Here is a 23,703-nt window from a genome sequence, read left to right as displayed (position 1 = left end):
TCATGAGGCCCATAGGGCAGGAGCCTATCTCCTGTTTCCTTAGCGTGAGGCAGCTTGATGTACAAGTACATCCCCTGGACAGGACGCTAGTACTGTATGTCGCAGGGTCTAATAACTAATACCAGCATTACCCGGTAAGTAAACTAATATAAATATACAATAATGCGGGGCGCCCGCTGGCCTACCGATGCCCTTTGCTGCGTGTCACTCCCTGTCTCTCTCTCCCTGTTTCCTGTCCATCTCCACTACTATCATTAAAGGCAGAAAGAGCCCCAAAAATATCTAAAATAAATAAATAAATACAGTAATGCCACTGCATCAGTCAAAATATGTCCGCTTTGGCATCTGGCATGTACTGTGTACAACCCTATGCCATGTTAGAAAGGATATTTCAGGTCTGAATTGATGTGAACATTACGTGCAAGGCCATTCAAGTACAACTAGAAAGCTGACACCAGAACAAGACGAAGTGTGCTTGGTAACAATGTGCCAAATTCTTCATTAGGCAATGGTCTCAACTACAAGTATCACGCAACTTTTTGGTGGAGAGACCAAGTCACACCATGGCTATCAACTGTACAAAAGACACACTTCTACAGTTCAAACACATGAAGTCTGGTTCACCTCATCCTCTTCTTCCTCCATCCTGGGAAGAAAAATACTCTTCTCAAACGAGCCAACTACAGGAGAGGACATTCAACTGGTCTCGTCCCTCCTCCCCCACCAGTCCACAAATCCTTTATTCCTATTCAAGGTCTCTTTTTCTGTGTATTCTGATCCGTCTTTTATTCTTTCTTCATTTTACATCTTCGTCTTGTACGATACAGTAATCCGAAGTGGCAGTTAGGGGAGATGGAGCACTGGTTTCTCAGCTTCCACACACAGCCCTCTGGTTCGGAGGTGCTGATCCTGCGAGGAGCCGTGCCTCCTGGCCCTGGAAGGTTTCTTGGCACAGAGTTAAAGAGAGGGACCACTACGCCTGTCATTACCCCCCTCCCTAAAACTTACACACACTCCTCGCCAACACACACACACACACACACACACACACACACACACCACACACACACACACACACACACACACACACACACACACACACACACACACACACACACACACACACACACACACACACACACACCCATACACTTTCACTCAGTTACTTGCCAAATGCCAAATAGTCATGGGGTGTCATGTTTCTGCACAGTCATAGAGCGTACGTCGGACACACATACACACAAACATGGTTACTCTCGTATTTAGAAGCTGTTTGAAATGTCAAACCTTAAAAGAAAAAAGAAAAAGATGGCATTCCACGGGGGTGGGGGGAACCATAGGGGTTGTGAAATGGCTTTAAAGATTCTAACTGCAAATATGTAAAACAGTAAATCTATTCAATTGATATAAAGCCATCATATCATAATATCTCTTAGCATAAAACACTAAATTTCATAGTATTGTCTTGCATATAAGAAGCCTCTAATGAGAGTCTCAAATGGGATTTTCAAAGGTCATTTTGGGGTACTGGGGAGTAGGTGCTAGTTCTAATCAATCTAAAGCTTAACACACTGCAAGATCTCCTTGAGAGTCAGCTGACATGAAGACTTCCTAGGGGTCAATGCTAAAGTTATAGAACTGAGCAAATCGGATGAACCAGTCAGAAAGATTGTCTTCATTTTCAGCCTTGTACTGTATTTTAGAAGTTTAGAAACGATGGGAAAGTCAGTTCTAAGATGTCCTAATGACACTAGTTCACACTGTTGGTCTTCCACCCGTTCCTTAAGCCCATGCTCTAAAATGGGAAGCAGGTCATGCTGTAACACATGACACATCACATAATGGAAATGGCACTTGGGGGATGTCCTCCTTTTCCCTTCCCGTGCCCACCGGCACACACATACATGCACAAACACATTTCCTTACCTTGCATCAGCATTTTCATCAAGTAATAAGGCTGTGGTGGTTCATGCGGCTCAACTACATGCAGTACAGTGACTCAAAACTGTTTTCATTTCAAGGACAAGCTTCCCATTTGATGTGATTTTTATCTTTGGGACCCCAATCTACTCTGCAAAAAAAAGTTCATTTAACTCTCACAGTGTACAAATTGAACCATTTGTACTGTGTCAGAGTTAAAGACCCATAAGAGACAATTCCCATTTAGTTCCTAACAATCATCTACAGTCATTTACTGTAGCTGGGGACCCCCTGGAGCCCCCTCAATAACACCTGAAGGTCCCCGGACACCACTTTGAGAATCAGTACAGGGTCTGGGTATACTGCTACAGACACTGTGATGATTAGTGAGCGAACACCAACAAACACTCAGGGTGTTACTGCCACTATTCTACTCTATGTGCTTCATCAGAACACCTAACAGGATATCTAACACCCGTGATAGATGTTCCTCACCTAATGGTGGAGACGGTGTAAGAATTCCGTAATCTGATCTTCGACCAGTAGCAGATCAGGGATTTACTGTACCATCAATTCTGAAATGGGGGGCCTTGCTGATGCAGCAAGAATTTTGCAATCTAAGTACAGTGCTTCAATCACATTTCAGCTAATACTGTAGGTACTGTATACCACAGGAGCCAAGCAATTACCCCACAACTGGGAAACTATCAAGCAATTACCCCACAACACACAGATGTACAGACATACAGACATAGATACATACATACAGTACACACACACACACACACATTCATCCCTCTGAACTGTAAGCAAAACAGCCAAGTGGCGGCGGTATCATTACACCACCTGTTTTAATTTAGCTAATGGACGATCAGCCTGACTAAGTGATAATTGAATAAACTAGAAGCTCGGCCCTGCTACGCAGGGCCTCGCGTCTAGCCCGCCGCCACGCCCACGTAGCGCCCGCGGCCACTTGGCAGCGCATATAAGTGGCATAGCGTCATGAGGGCCAGTGGGGCCGTGGCTCGGTCAGTGAAGACCCTGTAGCGCGGATGATATGTGGCATAGAGGGGCAGATTTTAAATGTCCAGAGGAAACATCCGTGGGCTACCATTGGTTCAGCGATGTGTGCGGGCGCCCTGCGGGCCCTCCTCCTCCACCAATGTGCAGTATTGAGAGCCCTGACGTCACAACATTTGGAGCGATGGGCACTGCACTCTGGTTGGTTAGGGTACACCTAGGGCCCAGGTAGAACCCAGTTAAAGCCTGCATGGGCAAACCCAGTTAGGACCCGCCTTGGTCCCACATAAACGTGGCTAGTTGGGGCCCACCTAAGGGCCAGGTAGAAGCGACTTATAGCCCGCATGGGCATCGCAGTTAAGACCCACCTCGGCCCCACATAGAATTGCCTAGGTGGGGCCCACCTAAGGGCCAGGTAGAGTCGGTGGGGACCACCCACAGGCTAATGTTAAAATGGTAGCACTTGTTCCTCAACATAGTGTGAATGTGCGTGCAAAGTTGACCACAATCGGACGCTGCATTCATGATTTGCGGCATTTTGTGCAAACTTTAGATGTGAATCTTAGCCAATCGGGATGGAATATGAAAGATTAAACAGATCCGTCTTGATCACATGACTATAGAGATCATGTGTACCGATTTGCGTGAAATGTAGATAAAATCGGAAGGAGTAATGTAAAGAAATATGTTGTACATAAGGCGGCCTCCTGGTGGAGCTATAAAAGGTAGATGTGAGAAATGCAGGGGAAAGGTTTTTCCTTGACCTCTAGAGAGTGCACATACAAAGTTTTACACAGATTGGTGCAGGTATAGGTAAAAACACAAATCGGACTGTTATAGCGCCACCATGAGGCTGATTAGAAAAATCTCAAGTGGAATTTCTTGCTCGGCATAGTGGGAATGTGGGTGCAAATTTGCACGGAAAGTGCATGCTGTGTTCATAATTTGAGGCATTTTGGTCAAAACGGAGCAGTCCTGGAAACTTTGGAAGCCATTTTTAGTCAATCAGGATGGAAAATGAGAAATCTGAAATACCGTGTTTTTTTTAATGACTATAGAGATACTGTGTATCGATTTGCGTGATGTTAGGACAAAATATGTAGCAGTACTGTGAGAAAATGTGTTTTGCAAAAAGCGGCCTCCTGGTGGCACTATAACAGGGCCATGTGAAAGAAATGGGGCAGAGGTTCTGAATTGGCATCCAGGGAGTGTGTGTGCACAGTTGCGCTGCGATCAAGCCAACGATGCGGGAGATTAGCTATCCACAGACCGTCGGACGGACAGGGGGTAAAACATAGTCTCGCGCCATCCCTTTCGGCCTGGCGGAGACAATAAAGAAGCTAAAGTAAAGGAAAATACCATTACTGCCACAAAAGTAGTCAACAAACTATACTATAAAACATTGGCCACATTGTCAAAAAATTTAAGAAAGAGGCAAACATGTTGAAAATAGACGATCTACAAGCTTACAACGCCTCTCAACGTGAGGCGTTGTGAGCTTGTAGATCTGCTATTTTCACAATATTGACTTGTGGAACGGAGTCAAACAAAATTGGGGGGGTCCCCAGTTCAAATATGTTTTTTTTTGGGGGGGGGGGGGGGGGGGTAGCCACTGCCCTAATCGGACCGAAATGATCTGAAATTACTACATGACCATAATGCAGCCTAAACGTGCGTTGCACGGGGCGGTCCTGCCATTACGTTAGTTACTGGAGTAAGTTGCTGTGGAGCTACACCAGAAGACACACACAACATACACCATCTACAATGGACTAACAGAGCAGCAATAATAACAGTTACCGCACGAACGTGCATTGTTGACAAAGTGATTGCACAGCCGCTGCAGGCATGACAACCACGTTAGCGTTAGCTACGGCAACTATCACAGCGCCCTGTCCGTCGTCGCTGCGACTGACTCTGATGGCTACAGCCATAGATATATAAACACTACAGCAAGCTCTCTGAGATGCCATTGTCTGGGAACTGCTCTTAGCGTGACACGACCAATGAGAGTGAGCGCTTTCGTTGTTGCTAAGATACGGCGCATGGCACACGGCGTCTCTGCCCCATAGCTTGTAGATCTCACACATGATTGGCGTAGGCTGCGTTGCCGTCGACGCTGATTGGCTGCATGTTGCTGTGACGTTGAAATGGGGTGGCAGGTCTGCTTTGTGTGTAAGCGATTTTGGGCTCATTTGGGCGCGCTTTTGGACTGTTTTCCATAGAGCACGGCAGGGCTTGTTTCTGTCCCGTGACGGATGTGGCAAAGAAGGTGCAAAACGAACCATCCGGAAGTGAAGTGCGAGATGAAATATATAGCACTTTTTGATTATTAGAGAAGGAGACAGATGTGAAGGTGGAAAATGGAATGTAGGAGGTTATATATTTTTTCATGAGCGATTTTTGTAGCAAGTTGTGAGTGAATTGGGCCACTCCTGTGGGCGGGGGGCTGATTAGAACCATTGGGGTTTGGGAAGGAGACGCTCTCTGTTTGAGTGGTAGAGATGTAGCTCACACAGGCATGATGAGCACACAGGCATGAGAGAGGCATTGTAATGACATTCTTGAATGCAGGCGCAGGTTTCAAGGGTGTTTAATAAAGTCCAACATAGGTACAAGTGCAAAGCACAGTTCAGAGAAACTAGAGACAAAGGCAAACACGGACGGGACCGTGTGGAGCTGCTAGTCTAATCTAAAGTCAAACAATACTGCCTGCTGGCAGAGTGGACGAGGGGGGTATATAAAGGAGTGCACTAAGGAGGAACAGGTGTGTAAGGTTAATAGGCTGGAGATGAGGACCTCTGGAATGAGGGCGTGGGCGTGGTCGTGACAGGCATGATGACCACATGCTGAGATATAATATGTCCTATAGAGATATTAATCTTAACACCTCCATGATCTATGATTTTTCCTATAATCCCCTTGCATCCATTTAATTGATTCATTGAGGTTTTTATTGACAAAAATGAACATACATGAAGATATTTCATACATATATGTCAAAAGGATAAAACACAAAAAAGCTTTAGAGCTTATTTCCATAGTGGTCCTTGTAAATGTAAATGTGTGTGCGAATTGAATGCAGTGTGTGTATCAATAATAATAATAATAATCAATAGGTGACATTTTTAGGCACAAGTGTCATATGGGATTAGTGTTGCACGTAGAACCAGAATATAATAAAAGCATGCAGATTAACACCAATATCGGAGGCCCTCAGGGCTATGTCCTCATGTCTCTCCCTTTACACCCTCTACACACAAATGACTACTGTACCAACCTCTCACCCATCACATATTTCAAATACTCTGATGACACTGGCTGTTAGTGTCAGACATTGAAGAGGAGAGGTGCCAAGACACTGCACATTACAGCCCGTTGTTGCAACCGGATGTTTCTGCAACAAATTAAGCATTGCGATAGTTCTCTTTTTCACACACCAATCACACCTCATTCCCTCAACAAGGCGGTCCGTTTAAATATGGCTCCTTCCTACACTCGATCTCTGCTTTTCAGTTGCTGCCACGCGCTGCTGCTGGCAAAGCTTGCCTCCACCACCCCAGCCTCCACCTTATAGTTCAGAGTCTTGCATTACTCAAACGTTTAAACTGAATGTTAAACTGAAATTCATGAGTGCATGGCTCTAAAGTAAACTGAAATTCAATGTTTGCATGGCTCTAAACTGAATTCAATGTTCTATGGCTTTAATGTTAAACTGCATTCAAGTTCGCATGACTCAAGTTAATCTGATTAAATAGTCTTGCTATGGACCCGCTCTTGTGGAGGGTTTTGCATAGCGTTCCCTTATTTTTGCTTAGCATGCTGCTTAGCAAAATTTAGGGGACATCTTAAGAGCGGAGCCATTAACGCCAAGTTTAACTGTATTCCATTTGTTGCAATGAATGGTTAAATCTACTTATGACTTGAGTGTTCCTGACTGAAACAGTGACATTTGTAGCATTTGTGGGGTGTGCAATGAAATCACTTTTGACTCTGCATTGTTTAGAGGCCTCTCGATGTTTGTACAATGTACAATGTGTGTATAACAAATTCCACTAATAAAAATGTCAAGGATATTTTTTAATAAACATCAGTTTGTCAACATTCTTGTCTTGACATACGAGAAACCTGTCCCATTATTGAAATACATTAAAAAGAGACCACCAGGACCACACACCACGTATGCAGACGCACACACGCACGTGAATAGACAAAGAGGTCCAGCTGCCTGGTTTCTAGTTTTGCATGTCAATTTTTTTTTTAAATGTGTCATTTACATTTTGCTGAACCAAATGTTAATGCTAAGGAATGGCATCCCGCCCGAACCAGCACATTACATGCATAAGAATGCAATTAAAGAAAAATATAAAGCCATACAGTATGTAGAGTGCATGTATCATTTATTCGTTTACATAAATCTCATGTGATTTTAGAGATTAAATGGAAATATAAACTGTTGTTTAATCTCAAGGCAGATTAAATCCAACCCTTCAAATTAACCAGATTGCACTTTCTGGATTTGATGATTTAATTTCTAAAGATGTGTTTAGAGAGGTCAACAGAGTTGATGATGTGGGCTACATTACTGAAACTACTAAATATGGTTATAATTAAGGCAACATCAGCCTGGATACTTCTTAGAAATGATGGTTCAGTAATTATGGATATAATTTTGGCATGGTTTTAATGTACAGTATACTTATCTCCTTGATGCTAATCTCTACAAACATGGTTTTATTTTTGAATGATTAAATGGCCTTTGTTCTTTGTGATAGTAAAAAAAAAAGGAAATAGTATAAATACTGTATTAGAGGAAATTCCAGGAATCCTTAAATCTAAGTAATGTTCTAATGGTAGTCTCGCGTAGCCAGACGATCGGAGATCTATGTCTACCAATACGACTGGTGATACCAATATCAGTAGGCGTTGGCTTGTTAGCCATTACATTGAATTAATATGTCACCGGATACAGGATTTGATTTGCAGGGGCATATCGGGGGGGGGGGGCGGGGGGGGGTTCCTTGCCTCTGCTTATCATATCCCCCTCTGGTGATTCATTTTTATGGCCGGTGGTGAGTTTTATCCCTGCTTCTGGTCAAACTGAATTAAATATATGCATTTCCTTTTGGTAAATGTAGACTGTCTGATATGTTTGATATTTATGTTTGATAATATCACAATTTAACAACTAAAACTAGACATTACAACTGTAAATCCCGAGATATGAAAACACATCTCCCACAAAGGAAACCAAACAACTACTGCTCATTCAAGAGGGAATCCCCAGTTATCCAGGGGAAATATTGGGCTTATGGGCTTCAGGCTGAGTAATCCTATTTTTGCATCTGTAAGATCTAAATGTGTTTGCTATGGCAAATGTTGGGAAACTTTAAACCTGTGACCATGCGTTTAGGACAGTCTGAAAATAAAGATGTAAGCCTTACTCAACCCACAAATACAACTATACTATTTGTGAATGTGTGTGAGCGCGCCGTGCACGTGTCTGTATACACTATGTATGGAAACATACTGTGCACACACAAGCATCTTGATGATCGGAATCCAAGTGACAGATTTGTTAATTTCCTTCGTTAACAAATCATTGTCAGTTACATCAGGACACCCACAGACATAGCCGGTCTAATAGTGGAAGAAATTCCACAATCAGATGTATTACATTCCACTATAATGACCAGTGTTTCCACAAGATCACTTTCCATATTCCTAGAACATGTTTTAATCAGAAAAGACCAGCTAGCCAGAAGTCTAAAATGGTGTCAGACAGTTTGTATTCTGACATGTCGGAACACATTCATATGTTAGTGAGAATCTGTTGGAATTTCACTTATGTCACATGAAATATGGCATCAATGCAAGACATCACTCAAATGGAGACTCGCCTACAGTAAAAGCTATAGGGCAAAGTGCCATATGAAATCACATGAGCTTACTGGTTTACCTCATGTGACAGAAATCATACAGAGAGAGAGAGAGAGAGAGAGAGAGAGAGAGAGAGAGAGAGAGAGAGAGAGAGAGAGAGAGAGAGAGAGAGAGAGAGAGAGAGACAGAGAAAGAGAGAGAGGGAGAGAGAGAGAGGGAGAGGGAGAGGGAGAGAGAGAAAGAGAGAGATATTTTTGGCAGCACTGAGCCCTATAAGAAAATGTCACTGTTATTTGACTAGGGCTTGCATGTCACCTGACATCTGACAGGTTTGAAGGGCATCTATCAGCCATTCAGGGGCCTATCTAAATATAGGAGCAGTTAAATTGTTGGGGAGTCGCAAAAAGAGCAGTACAAAGGGACAAAGACGTATATCTGAAGCACCCAAACAAGCGCTGAGTCACGTAGTCACATACTGTAGTCCTCTGAGATTGTAAATCACACTAATATATTATAACAAAAAAAACCTGCCCTCAAAAAAGGTACAAGGGGGATATGGGGGTGTATGGATTTGGGATTTGTATAGGGACCCCCACCCTGTTCCTCTCCTCAGTGGAATTTGAGGGCTGGAGTGAGAACAGCTGTGAGGAAGACTAGTGCACAAACACAGCAGCTGCGTCCAGAGAAGGCTTGAGAGGGCAGGGGAGGGGTGTAGTTGAGGAAAGGATGATGGTGGTTGTGAGGATGGGGTTGTAGTTATGCGCAAAATGCGCACGCTGACGTCACTCATTTGGATGATGCCACAGTGACTCAGCAGTGAGAAGAATCCATGAATTTGGTGAACAGACGAGTTGACAGCTCTGCCCTAATTCTCTGGTTGGCTTCCGACAAGAGGAAGATTGGTTCACACGTGCCTCAGGGAATCATTACCAGTGAATCATTAGCAGTGAACTATTGCCAGTGAACCATTACCAGTGAATCATGACAAGTGGTTGAAGTGAATTATACCAGTGAATCGGCAGTGAATCATTGTCTCCGTCAGGCCGAAAGGCATGGCGAGAGAGTATGTTTTACCCTCTGTCTGTCCGTCCGTCCGTGTGTCCGTCCGTCCTGTCCGTCTGTTAGCAGTTAATCTCTGGCACCGTTGGCCCGGCCGCTGCGAAACTGTGCACGCACACTCCCTGGATGCCAATTCAGAACCTCTTGTCCAATTTTTCAGATCATTTTTCAGATCAACACAGATTTATCCAATTTCCCATATTCCATCCTGATTGCCTAAGATTGGCTTCCAAAGTTTGCAGGATTGGTCCGTTTTGAACAAAATGCCTCAAATCATGAACGCAGCTTGCGATTTCCGTGAAATTTCACACGCACATTCCCACTAGGCAGAGGAAGAAATGCCACCCTTTTCACATTGGCCTGTTATAGCGCCACCAGCAGGTCTAATTTTGCAAAACACATTTTTGGAACAAAATGCCTCAAATCATGAATGCAGTGTCCGATTGCAGTGAAAAGCCCTTGAACAAATGGCACCCTTTTCACATTGGCCTATTATAGCGCCACCAGGAGGCCACAATAATCTACCTGACCTGGCGGAGACCTGTGCTCCGAGGAGCACTTTTTCTAGTTACCAGTGAATCATTACCGCTGAACCACAGTGGATTTCAGAAACATACAGTTTAGCACATACAGTAACTAAAACTGCTGATTTGAGACAACTAGAAACGATAATAATATTTAAACGTCAGTTAAATTATATATATTTCCTATGTTATATGGGATTAATGTACAATAAGAAAAAAATAAAAAGCTCATGAAAAGCTCATTTTAGCTCATTTAATATGTGGAAGGATTATCAAACATTAACAGCAGCAAGCAATACAAAAGAGCCTCTCACAAATGATTGTGTATGAGGGTATGTAATGAGAGTAGCCTAAGCTGTGTGTGTCTCTGTGTATGTGTGCGTAGACTATTAGAGAGTTTTACCAGGCATTCTGTGACAATCGATTTAAGCTATCATCCTGACAAGCCCAGTTCATGTTATGTAAGAGATTAAAAAACACATGACATATGACTAATGACTATGCTAAATAACTTTATGACAAAACTATCATCAAATTGCACGCAAGAGCACTTACGTAATGAGCAACATGACAAAACGTATTCAGCCCATCGAGGACCATGACAGTTTGACGGCATGTATTTCAAACAACAGAGTTTTCAGACCATCAACAACGTACGTACATCTGCTCTTACACTACTTTCACATGAAAAAATTTAAGGTTGAATTGTTGACCAGGCAAGAATTATATCCCCAAGAATTATATCCCCATTTAGAATCACCAAACTGAGTCTAAATGCCACCAGGTTTCCTGATGGCTTTCATACGGCTCTCTAAGAAATTAAAACAAACCAAACTAACTTGACAACAAAAGCAGTCACATTTATTGCCCTGCAACATCTGAGAATAGGAGTGTAAAAAAAGAAATGGTAACTGAATGTCTCAAGAGACCAGACATTAAAATGAACCTCAGTACACACTGTCCTACCTGATTACAAGTACTGATGTCCACTCCACCCTTCAGGAATTCCAGGACCTTGTCGATGTTCCCTGCCCTGGCAGCCCGCAGGAAACTGGTATTACTGTCCGACTGGAGAGATAAAGACAGAGAGGACAGAGAGTTGAGGAATAGAAATCAGGTATGATTCCCGCATGTCTGCAACTGGTCGTAGCCCTCATCAAGTCACCTTTGGCCCAATGCGATATTCACCCCAAAATGAGTTTGACAGCCTAGCATCAGATTTCAGGCAATATATAGCATCAAATAAATGAATATACTGTGTATGCACCTACCAAATAACAGCATACCCACATACATGCATATACCACCATATGCACACACCTACTGTAGATATGCATTCACATTTGTTGTTGTCTTTGCTGTTATTAAACAGAAATCAAAGAGCGACATCTGATCACTGGCAGTGTATTTACAGTAATACCTAGTGCAGGCTTTCGGTATAATTTTCTTGATGTCTACATTCACCAATTTTTACTCCAGAAAAAAGACCCCTTTTAATGATTTATGTCACACTTTTTGGTAACACTTCCTATGCATCCAATGTCTATAATGCTTTATAATCTGCTTATAACACTGTTAATTAATAATAATAGTTATATGCTATAATTAGTTATATGCACTCTTAGTACTCATGATGCATTCACAACACATTATAAAGCCTTTTATAAATACTTATAAGCTAAATTATCATAATCCTTCATTACTGGTCACTCACAGACTTTTTCTTTAGACCAAGATCATAGTGTATAATAATTATATATAAATGCATTATAATCACTGTTATAATGCAGTATAAAGTGATTATAATAAGTCACTATAAGTGGTCATTGGGTGCTTTAGCAGTAAATCTAGGCAAGAACAACAAACATTTATTTCCTGCCCTATACACCTTCAGTAATGTCATTACTTCCGAAATCAACTCCAAAATTATTATTATTTTTCAGTTCATGGGCAATGATATTAGTGAATCATCATTCAATAATTAATGAATGAATAAATTAATAAATTAATTAATTAATGAATCAGACAGACAATATATTAACCAACTGAGTCCAGCATTTTTCAACTACTCCTAAACATTCCCAAAACATATGCATGTAAGTGCCTAAGCTTTTCAATGAACATAAAGTTCATAAAGGACTTCATAGAATTTGAAGTTGGTAACATTGTCTTGGTGCAGACTCTGGGTTCTCATCAATACTTTGAGATATCTAAATCAAACTACCAGCACAGAGACTACTTGATACCATATACTGCTAAAAGCAGTAAAAAAAATGTAAGCTAACTGATTGCTATGCAAACTGTGCACAGGATCACTAGAGGCACTATTACAATGTGACTTACATAAGTGAATGTTTACAAGGCTTTAACCTCCATGCTCGGCATAGACAGTAATGTCTCATTAGGACAAGAGCAGGTGTTAACAATGTGAGGTTAGACGAGTCTGCCATGCCAGCAAATGACAGGGGCAAAGAGGTCACCACATGCACGCACGTCGCATGCACATGCACACGCGCGCACGTGCACACACACACACACACACACACACACACACACACACACACACACACACACACACACACACACACACACACACACACACACACACACACACACACACACACACACACACACACACACACACACACACACACACACACACACACACACACGTTCCAAGTAGAAAATCCAATCCAAGAATTTGTAACATAAACTGCTGAATTGGTAACTCTCTCTTTTTCTCCCCCCCATTTCCTCTTGCCATCTCTTACCATTCCATCATCAGGATCTGGGGCCCCATAATAGTCAGGCTCCTGGTTCAAATCCACATTGCTCCCGGTTGTTTTTAAAGTCTTATCTGAACCACAGGCCTGGCACATGGCTGCGTTGCCCATGGTTACCAGCAAAACCAATCAACTTTTCCAATACCCTTAAAATGTGGCCTTACTTGGCTATAACCTCTTGAACCTCCAGAATGGAATGATGATTACCAATGGCTGCCTGTCTGACAGAGTACAGTCAGCCTAAAGATTCAGGAACTTCCAACACAGGTCTCCTCCTCTTAAAGGCTGGCACTTCAAACAAAAACCTCCGCATAACTTCAAGTCTTTACATCAATCTTTAAACACATCCATTAAACCCATGATTCATGCGAAGATAAATCTTGATCCCAATGCATCCCCATCACCAATCTTCTCTACTTTCCTCTTCAAGTCTCTCTCTCTCTGACCCCCTTGCCCAGCCAAACCAGAACCTCCCGAGCTGTGGTGTGGCTACTGCCTACCCTCCTGCCTCTGTGTGCACGTGTGGTGTGTGAACATTGTACACCCAAAGGTCCGGTCACGCCTGTTCCCCTCTCTCTCTCTCTTTGTGGGAATGACAACTGCAGCCGTAACTGCCCACCGCCCAATTCAGGCCTCTCCAAACCCGGCTATTTTTACCCCACCAGGCGAGCAGACCTTCTCTCCAGCGATGGAGTCTGTTGTGGAGAGATGCACATACAATAAGATGCGGGCCATAATGGACAATGTGAGCCATCCTCTCCACAACATCCTGGCAGACCAGGAAAGCGGTCGCAATGATCTAATGTGATGCCTCTTGAATCATGACTGGTGGCCTTTTCTAGTTTTCTCTCTGTAAGAGAGGAGCTGTGTAGCACTGTCAATGTATTGTGTGATCTGTCTATGTATTTTGTATTTATGTTGTGTTTGTGATTTTTTGTATCGGCTGCTTGGCACAAAATGAATTTCCGCAAGGACAAATAAAGTATCTATCTATCTATCTGTTCCGTTCGTTGCCCTGCAAGAATGAACGGTTTAAGAACACTTTTGTCCCAACAGCAATTAAGCTCTTTAACTCCATGACCAGCTAACTGGACTAATGGTCTTAGTTTTAGTACAAAAAATATAATTGAGTTTTAGTCAATGTGCAATGACAAAGGATTGTTATTATTCACAGTGACACATTTTTAATGCTTTTTATGCTTATTCATAATGTATTTTTTATATTTGTCTTCTCTCAGTTTTAACCTGTGCCCCCCCCCCCCTCTTTTTGTGATGTGTTTTAACTAACCTTGCTGTATGCCTGTATGGTCTATGGGATATCTGAATTTCCCCTCGGGATTAATAAAGTATTTATGTATTTATCTATCTATGGGACTGCTGGGCCTTGCTGTCTCTGCCTAGCGCGGGATGCATAACAGATGGGGGTGAGTCTGACCGGAGACCACAAGGCCTTCTTTTCTCTCCAGGAATGCCAAGGCCCACGGGAGGTTGAGCCCCACAACATACCTCAGATCACATTACAGTAACCACAGCCCTATTGCCCACTATCACTGGCCAACTTAAAAACACAACTTTTTGTACATTTGTGTAATGTGATGCATAATGATTTACATCAGAGAGTCATTTAAAATGATGTTTTAATTTAAATTGATCAAGGTTGTTGTTGTTGTTGTTGTTGTTGTTGTTTACACATCAACCATTTTCTCATGCGTACTGCTATCCGTGTTGCTGCAGTGCAAACCCCTGCAGTGTTGGCCTTGGGAGGGTGTAGACTATCATGTGTCTCCTCCGATACACGGAGTCGCCAGCCTCTCCTTTTCACATGATAGCGAGGAGTTTCCCAGGAGGGTGTAATGCATACAGAGTTTTACGCTATAAGCCCTGATGTACTGTGTTGCCTATATATTCATATCTATCTATCTATCTATCTATCTATCTATCTATCTATCTATCTATCTATCTATCTATTCATGGAATCCCTGTGTGTCTGTGCGTCTGTCCCGGGCATAACTTGGGCGTCGTTCGACTGATTGACTTCAAACTTGGCCTCTTTGTCCCAGATGACCTGGGAATTCTCAAATCAATATATTGATTTATGCACTACGACGCGTGTGACCTTATAGATCTGCTAGTTTCATTGCAGGACACTGGTTCACAACTATGTATAAATCCGGCTCAGCAAGGAACTGAACCTGGGTCTCTGAGGTGGAGCCCAAGTCAAGTGTTATACAGCCCAAGGTTTATACTGGTTTAGCAATATTCTGTTTCTATTTTTGTCAATATTGTGTACAAAGTAGAGAAAGTGTATTCAAGTGTTTCAACTGTAAATACATTTTTTGCATCATGTACACGGATGCTCTCTTTCTCTTCTTTGTTCATTATCATCCTGCAGTACCACTTTTTTGATTACCAGTTAATATTGTATAGCCCTTATCCTATCCTGATGTTATAGATACTGTAGACAATTGTATGTGGACTGACTAAATCTGGCTGAAATGGAAAGCTGTGCTTTTTTTTATCCCATCATACAGTAGGTCTGCACTAATCTGATCAGCGTCCAAAACCTGCAGTATGTGATGAATTAGCAATCAGCACAGGGGAATTAAAATTCCACCCTCCCGTTGCAGTCCTTTTTAGATTACGCAGTAATTATTACACTACTTTAGGGATGGCTCCGGAGACTGCAATTGTGTTTGTTTGTGTGTGCTAGAGGAGAGAGACAGAGAGAAAAGCCAAATTCCATTCTCACGTTCCCTACTCGTGCCTTATGTACAGTAGTTCCCCATCAATTTAAGCTTATAGCTAGCCCTTACTGTAAGCTTTATAAAAAATAAATCTTCAACATAGAAAGCAGCTCAGTGGCCTTGTGGTTAAAGTGTCCACCCCGAGATTGGAAGGTCAGGATTCGATTCCCCGGGCCAGATCATACCAAAGACTATAAAAATGGGACCAATGCTTCCCTACATGGCACTCAGCATCAAGGGTTGGATTGGGGTTAAGTCCCTGCGACATACAGTACTTACAGCGTCATGTCCATGGGGGTGTACTTAATACAATATCTATCTATCCATCTATCTATCTACATCATGGCTGGGGGATGTACTTGTATATCAAGCCAACTCACGCTACAGAAACAGGAGACACTGTAGGCTCCTGCCCTATGAGCCGCATGACTCGGCAAGGCTTACTTACTTACATACCTACGTACATATAGAGAGAGTGTCTGCCTTACGTACTGTACTAAAACTGAGAGAAGGTTCCACAATTGAGGAGCCTGATACTTAAATGCTCTGTCTCCTGTTCTACTCTTAGATATTCTTGGAACTAAAAGAAAATTTGCATACAACTGCCTATAAGGTGACCTAAAAGGCCTCCTAAGGCACAATGAGCTCTTTAAGCTATAGTGGAGCTGAGCTTTGTAGATGAGGAGTACAAGTTTTAATTCTAGATATTCTGTATTCTACCAAGAGCCGGTACAGAGAGGCCAATGAAGGAGAGATATGATCCCTATTACTCTATTATTATATCCAGTTAATATTCAGTCAGTGGTTCAAATCTATGCTTTCATTAGTGCAAAAGTATCAGTAACATCAATGTCCCTCCCCCTAGCTGGGAACAGAACATGAACTTGTGATAACATTTCTTTTCTATGATATGATGAATGTGTAACAGTATTTAATTGAATACCAGAACCTAATCCAGGCCCATTTCCATGAAAAAAAGTATGACATCATCACACAACAGTGGAGTGTGTACATATTCTCTGGCTTCCTACATCACATCTGTCAGATTACACCCTCATCTCATTAATGGGTCTCTCTCACGTAACAATAACAGCTGTGAGGAAACCACCCCCTGGACATTGGACACATTAACCTTGTGCTCCTGATTCCACACAACAGATCCCGTGGGTACATTTTAACCCATTAAGACCTGAGGCCGATTCTACAAACATCTTCTGAATCCTAACAGTTTTCTGCAAAACGTATGTTTCTATGTCAGTGGTTCTCAAATGTTGTTTTCACATCAAGGACCCAAAAAGTATATCTCTGCTGTCCAGCTAACTCCAGAATGTTCATTTTTCAGGAAATGGCAAAAACAAAACAAAAGGTAGAGTTAAGTGAGTTTTTGTTCAACGTTTGCAAAAGCGGAGTTTTCTGTCCGACAGCAACGATATGTATTTGGTCGCGGACCCCCATCTCAAAATGGTTTGTTCCAGGTACCCCCAGAAGCAAATATTTGACTTAAAAATGTTTGCTTTAAAAATATATATACTCAAAGATTAGCACAAAAATAGCAGCTCTACAAGCTCATATCGCGGCACGAAGTGACGCGCTATAAGCTTGTATATCTGCTATTTTTGAATAGCCAGTATAAAATATAGCTAAAATCTAAAATGGCACAGATGCTTTCCCCGTCTTAATGGGTTAAGTTGTAGGCTATTATATGTTGGGGGACTCAAGACAGTTAGCCAGATAACTGGTAATCAATGTATCTGTAGTCTGTTTAATTGCACAGTGAAGCTATGGCGTTAATGGATTCTGTGTTGTGTTTCTATGTGCATGCAGAGTATGTACATCAATGTGCAGTTGTGTTTAGTATGTGTTCATTTACCAGGCGCTTGCGTAGTGCTCTCTCACGATGGCGTCGCCTCCTCTCCCTGGCTTTTAGCAGAGCTCTGTATTCTGAATCCGGGGGCTCCAGTTCCCGAGCCTTTTTCAAGTGTGCTGCCGCGTGGGCCATGATAAATCTCTCCAACTCTCTGTTTAACTAGAGGTCTCTTCCACTCTCTTTCTAGTTTGTCACCTTTCTTTCTATCCCTGTCTTTCACTTCCTCTCCCAGGAAATTGTTTTCTTATTTCCCGAGATTTCTCATACACATAATAAACTGTAGACATAATATTTCATAGTCCATTTAGTCCACTTGTGTTCATGCATCCATGTCATACTCTATATGTATGTATAGATACACAAACAATGATAAGCTAATTACTTGCAAAATGAGAAAAGATAAATTAACAAACGTACGAATATATTTATCCTTCAGAAAAACTGCTATGTAACTGCAACATCATTCTTAAAGAAACCATCCATGTAAAGTTATATACAGGTATACTGTGTAAATCCCTCTAGTAGAAGTGCTGTAGAAGTAGGCTGTATGTCCCGCAGAATGATGGAGTCCACAGCGGTCCTTCTGACTATTGTAAGTCTGACCCTACTGATTTCCATGACAAAATAAAAGAATAATCAACAGATTGGTTGGCAGAGCCCTTTTCAACAAAACACCATGACGTTTTCCTCTCCTCCCTCACTTTTCCTCTCTGGTTGTTCTGTTGTCTTTTTCTCCGTCCCTGTCCAGGAGACCTACAGCCTCTATCCCTCCAAACCCAGTCACAAAATAAATACACACTGGATTTTCACATTCACATTCATGAACAACACTGGCACGGTATGCACACAAACACACACACACACACACACACACACACACACACACACACACACACACACACACACACACACACACACACACACACACACACACGTGTGTGCATATCTCTATTCCAGTAGATTAGCAGCCTAATGGCCCAGTGTTTCGACCACCCACACACACAAACACACACACACACACACACACACACACACACACACACACACACACACACACCAGACCGTGTTGCACACACACACACACACACACACACACACACACACACACACACACACACACACACACACACACACACACACAGACCTACCGTCACCCAGCACACACATGAAAACAAGCACATGCATATACACACATATGTGACTCATGCATGTTAATGCGTGTGTGAGCAATAGTTACTGCCGTGTGTTTTGTGTGTAAGAGGTTTAGGGACCGAGGGAGGCTGTGCGCTAACCAGACCCCCACCACCACACTGCTGTCCATGTGAGAGACGGACACAGAGGGAGACAAGAGGCAAACGTAAAGGAAAGGGGATACTATAGTGAGAGAGATGGAGAAAACAGGAGGGAGCCAATTGGCGTAAGAAAAGGGGGACTAGGGAGAAGAGGTAGGTTAACAAATGTATTACAAACAAAATAAAATGAAAGCTACAATCCTTAAGTTTTCCATTGTCTGCCTCTCCAGATGGAGAGAGGTAATTGCAGCTAGTGTGTGTCCGAAATAAAATACAAATGTCTAAAGATTTTAATGAGGCACCAAAAATAAATAAAAAGTGTTACCAAATAATTTCATTGACCTGGAATAAAGTGACAATGTTAGATTAGGGAGACCCCCTTCAACCACTGCAGATTAATTGTATTAAATACTCTACCACAGAGAATGGTTAAAATAATATTGTATTCATTCATATAAATCCTGAATAGTACTTTTAAAATAAATAAATAAGAGTGGGAGAATCCAGAAGAGTAAGAGAAAAGGAGACAGAAGAGAAAACAGAGGACAGGGCCAGCAAATGACGACTGTTTAAACATAAATAGAAAGCATCGAGGCGATCATGAGGAAATGGGAAAGAAAAGATAGAATAGAGGATGGGAACAGGACAGATGAAAGAGGAGAAGAAGACAGTGTCTCTGTGCAGGGTGAGCAGTAGAACAGCTTGTCCTTCTCTGAGGCTAAGAAAAAGGCGGTATTAGCGTTTCCCAAGCTTATTTTTTTTCATATGCCTGATTGTCCCGGGGGAGAATCTATTTAGCGATCTACTGCCAGTGGCTCTGATGCTATGAAGCCACTTGCCCCTTGGTAGCATGTGAAACAGTATGTTGTTGGTGGGGGGGGCTAGAATCTTTGATAACGTGCTCGCTGTCCGTACAACCCCATGCTGGACAGCAGGACGTACCACTTACTGTGGTAGGATGTACCATTCACTGCGGTAGGGGACCAGTGAACAGAGAACACTGACTTCTTCATTTCTGCTGTACAAGTTCAAAGATACCCCCCTGCATGATGGCGAGTGGTTTCTTCTGAATCCCAGCTGCACTGCACCTTAGTGGCTGACAGAATATGAATTGACACTGCATGTTTATGTATGTGTGTGGATTGGTCTGCGCTGTGTTGCGCAATCAACTAATTTGCCTAAGTCTCCAATACTGTTGACATCATAAAGAAAATGTGATGTGTGTGTGTGTGTGTGTGTGTGTGTGTGTGTGTGTGTGTGTGTGTGTGTGTGTGTGTGTGTGTGTGTGTGTGTGTGTGTGTGTGTGTGTGTGTGTGCATGTGCATGTGTGCGTGCGTGTGTGGGCATGTGCGTCTGTGTCCAGTTGTATGTGTGTATAGGTGTTTTATTTTCTGCACCAGTAGTTGTGCTTTTCAGGACCATGGAGAGCTCTGATAGTCAACTCAAGCCTGCAGCACTGTACCTCATGCTCTACAACACACACACACACACACACACACACACACACACACACACACACACACACACACACACACACACACACACACACACACACACACACACACACACACACAATACTACAGTTGAATGAGTCATCTCATCTCTCTTTGGACATCTACTCCTCTAGCTCTCTCTGCTGGTGGAACACCAAAACTGCATTTTTCTAAAGTCAATGATCCAAACATGTTTTAACCACATGATCCCTAGCGCCCCTATTCTGGGCATGCCATAATAAGCAAACATATGAGAAATTAGGTAAACATTCTCTGAAAATATCAGATCTAAAAGCTCACAATGTGTTGAATGGCGACATCTTGTGAGCTTGTAGATCAGCTATTTTTGGCGAATAGATTTGGGAGGTGGCCAAGGATAGACACTGGGGGACACCGGTATATAGAATAGATAGATTATAGATTAGATAGATTAAATGTTACTCTGACATACCTTCGTAAAATAGAACAGAATATAAAACCACTCGACTGATGAAGCTTAAATCCGGAACTTATGTTAATGAATAAAATATGTATCCAATTTGCATAATATAATGTAACTAGTAATCTGTAGTGGTTAGAGGTGGTCTCCCTACTCTCCCAATGAGAAATTGGGTTTCGAAAGTAGCTGTTTGAAGCTCATAAGCCCAATATCTCCCAGGCCAAGGTTAGATTCCCTGTTAGATGAGCGGCAGATGTTTGGTTTCCCACACGAGAGACCCAGGCTCGTGTTACGAGTTTAATAAACAAAAAACATACAGATTAGAGAGAAGAGAGAGAAAATGTATGCAACGATTATGGTAAACTTTGATAATTGTACATTTAGAAATCTACATCTTAACATATAAAATAAAAGTAATAAACAAATCATGAAGACATACTGTAGTGTAGCTTGTATAAAGTCTCTCTGTCCGTCGGGGCGACTATCTGTCCAACATTTTCAAGCCCAGAGCAGGAGCTGGTGACAGCTTAAGACCGACGATTATGTGCTTGTTTTTAAAACAACCCAAATGGCACTTGTTTGTCAGTTTGTTAGTGTTAAATGTTTGTTACCAAACAGCAAGTATAGAACACTCATCTGGAGCACATAAAAATGTATGTCTGTCTCTTTATGAACACACACACACACTCTCTCTCTCTCTCTCTAAATAATAAATAACGTGTAAATTATAGACACAACCTAAATTCATTTTCCTGCAAACAAGTGAAAAATGCAAAGACCAGACATGTCACATAGTTACTGTACATACATTACATCAGCATGGGCGTTGCCCAAACATCAAGTCTGGCAAATATCTACAATTATTGGACAGGCTGTCCTGCAGTCTCAAGTTTCTACTTTTAACGGAGAAGATCTATGAGCTTATTGATCACGATGTTATATGATCCTTGTTAAGCTCACGGCTTCAGTTCACACAGTAGTATGTGCATGTGTTTCTTAATTAAAGCTATAAACTTTGGACGGTGCATACTGCCCTATTTATAAGACTGATCAATGAGGTATCTACTGACTGACGGCCACACACACACACACACACACACACACACACACACACACACACACACACACACACACACACACACACACACACACACACACACACACACACACACACACAAACAAACACAGTTTACAAGAGGATGACCAACAGCAGAGGTTAACAAATTGTGTGTGTTTGTGTGTGTGTGTGTGTGTGTGTGTGTGTGTGTGTGTGTGTGTGTGTGTGTGTGTGTGTGTGTGTGTGTGTGTGTGTGTGTGTGTGTGTGTGTGTGTGTGTGTGTTTTCGGGAGTCCGATTACGGGAGTAAGGCTCCTCAGAGAGCTGATGTAAGCTTCTGTAGCCATTGGTTTAGTGGTTGTCCAATACGGGAGGGGGTTAATGGCCTGTTTTCCATTTTATAGATCCAAATGGTTTTATATGGCCCATTAAGACGCCATGATAGACAGATATGAGAGACACAGCTACAAGCTTGTGTGTGTGTGTGTGTGTGTGTGTGTGTGTGTGTGTGTGTGTGTGTGTGTGTGTGTGTGTGTGTGTGTGTGTGTGTGTGTGTGTGTGTGTGTGTGTGGGCGGGCGCACGCGCATGTACAACAGGGTGTGCCCTCGATACCCCCACCCCCCCTTCTTTCTCTCTCAACGTCCTCCCTCTCTCGGAACACGAGCGTTTTTTATATGTGGAAACATGTGCGTGCGCAACATGTGTACAATACACATACGGTACACAAACATAGACCTGAGAGAGGGGAAGCAAACTGTCATTCTGATCAGGTGCTAATCTAAAAGTCAGGTCCCATAATCTCCCCAACCCAACAAGCAAATGAACTAGTGCCATAGCTGGAGAGGTAAACTTATAGCTCGTCAACAACAAAACAAGACATACATTCACCTGAAAATTGACAACGCGAAAATATATAATGTTTGTTATATGATAAGAGCTTTGGCAAAGTATAAATGAGTCTTAAGCCAAACTGTTAGCGATATTACTGATTGTGTTGTTTATGTCGATTATGCTGTCTGTTGTTGTTGTTGTTGTTGCTGATCTCCCTGCTTGCTAATGGAGGTGCAGCACTGTATGGTAGGACTCAGTCGATGATGAGTGGCTGGCAGCATAATGCATCTACGCTCTAATGGAAGGAGGTTCTTAGTGTTTCAGATGACTCATTTAGACTCCAGGAAAGCCATACATCTTTCATGACCACATTGCAAAACTCTTTCAACTCACCTCAACCCCCAATACCCCCCCCCCCCCCCCCCCCCCACCCCACCACACCCAGACACACTACCACCAGCCCTCACTAATAGTTCTATGTTTCATTATTGCACTTTAATTGCACTTTGTTTAAGTGACACTTCATGACTACACAATCCTTGTACAGAAGGGGGTGGAGGCTAAATGGAGGCAGGAATAAGGAGAGGAAAGGCATTGATTGAGCATTTGTCCATCCCATAGACATTGACATAAACAATTAGACATGCCTGACAAATCTAGACATACCATTTGACAAAGAAACACTCCTACCTTTTCTCTTTGGAAATGTAGTATGATGACAGATTTTTGTATGGATTCATATTTTGGGCTAGTCCTAATTGCAACCAAAAAAATGAAAATAACATGCATCCAAA

The 23,703-nt window shown here is 42.3% G+C and overlaps 1 protein-coding gene across 1 annotated transcript in view; it reads right to left on the bottom strand.

Annotated features, from left to right (window-relative positions):
- The window catches only part of ank2a (ankyrin 2a, neuronal), a gene marked incomplete at its 5' end in the record, with an annotated part of 138,413 nt that overhangs the window by 101,190 nt on the left and 13,520 nt on the right, over positions 1-23,703 (bottom strand). Inside the window, one exon of the mRNA XM_084044841.1 lies at positions 11,370-11,471. Within this exon, the coding sequence (XP_083900967.1) occupies positions 11,370-11,471 (102 nt within the window). The remainder of the gene's footprint in view (positions 1-11,369; positions 11,472-23,703) is intronic.

This window comes from Gymnoscopelus microlampas (assembly GCF_963454915.1).
Source record: "Gymnoscopelus microlampas genome assembly, chromosome: 2".
NCBI classification, from domain to species: domain Eukaryota; kingdom Metazoa; phylum Chordata; class Actinopteri; order Myctophiformes; family Myctophidae; genus Gymnoscopelus; species Gymnoscopelus microlampas.
Note: the sequence above shows the minus strand (reverse complement) of the source record. Positions and strands in the feature narration are given on the sequence as shown.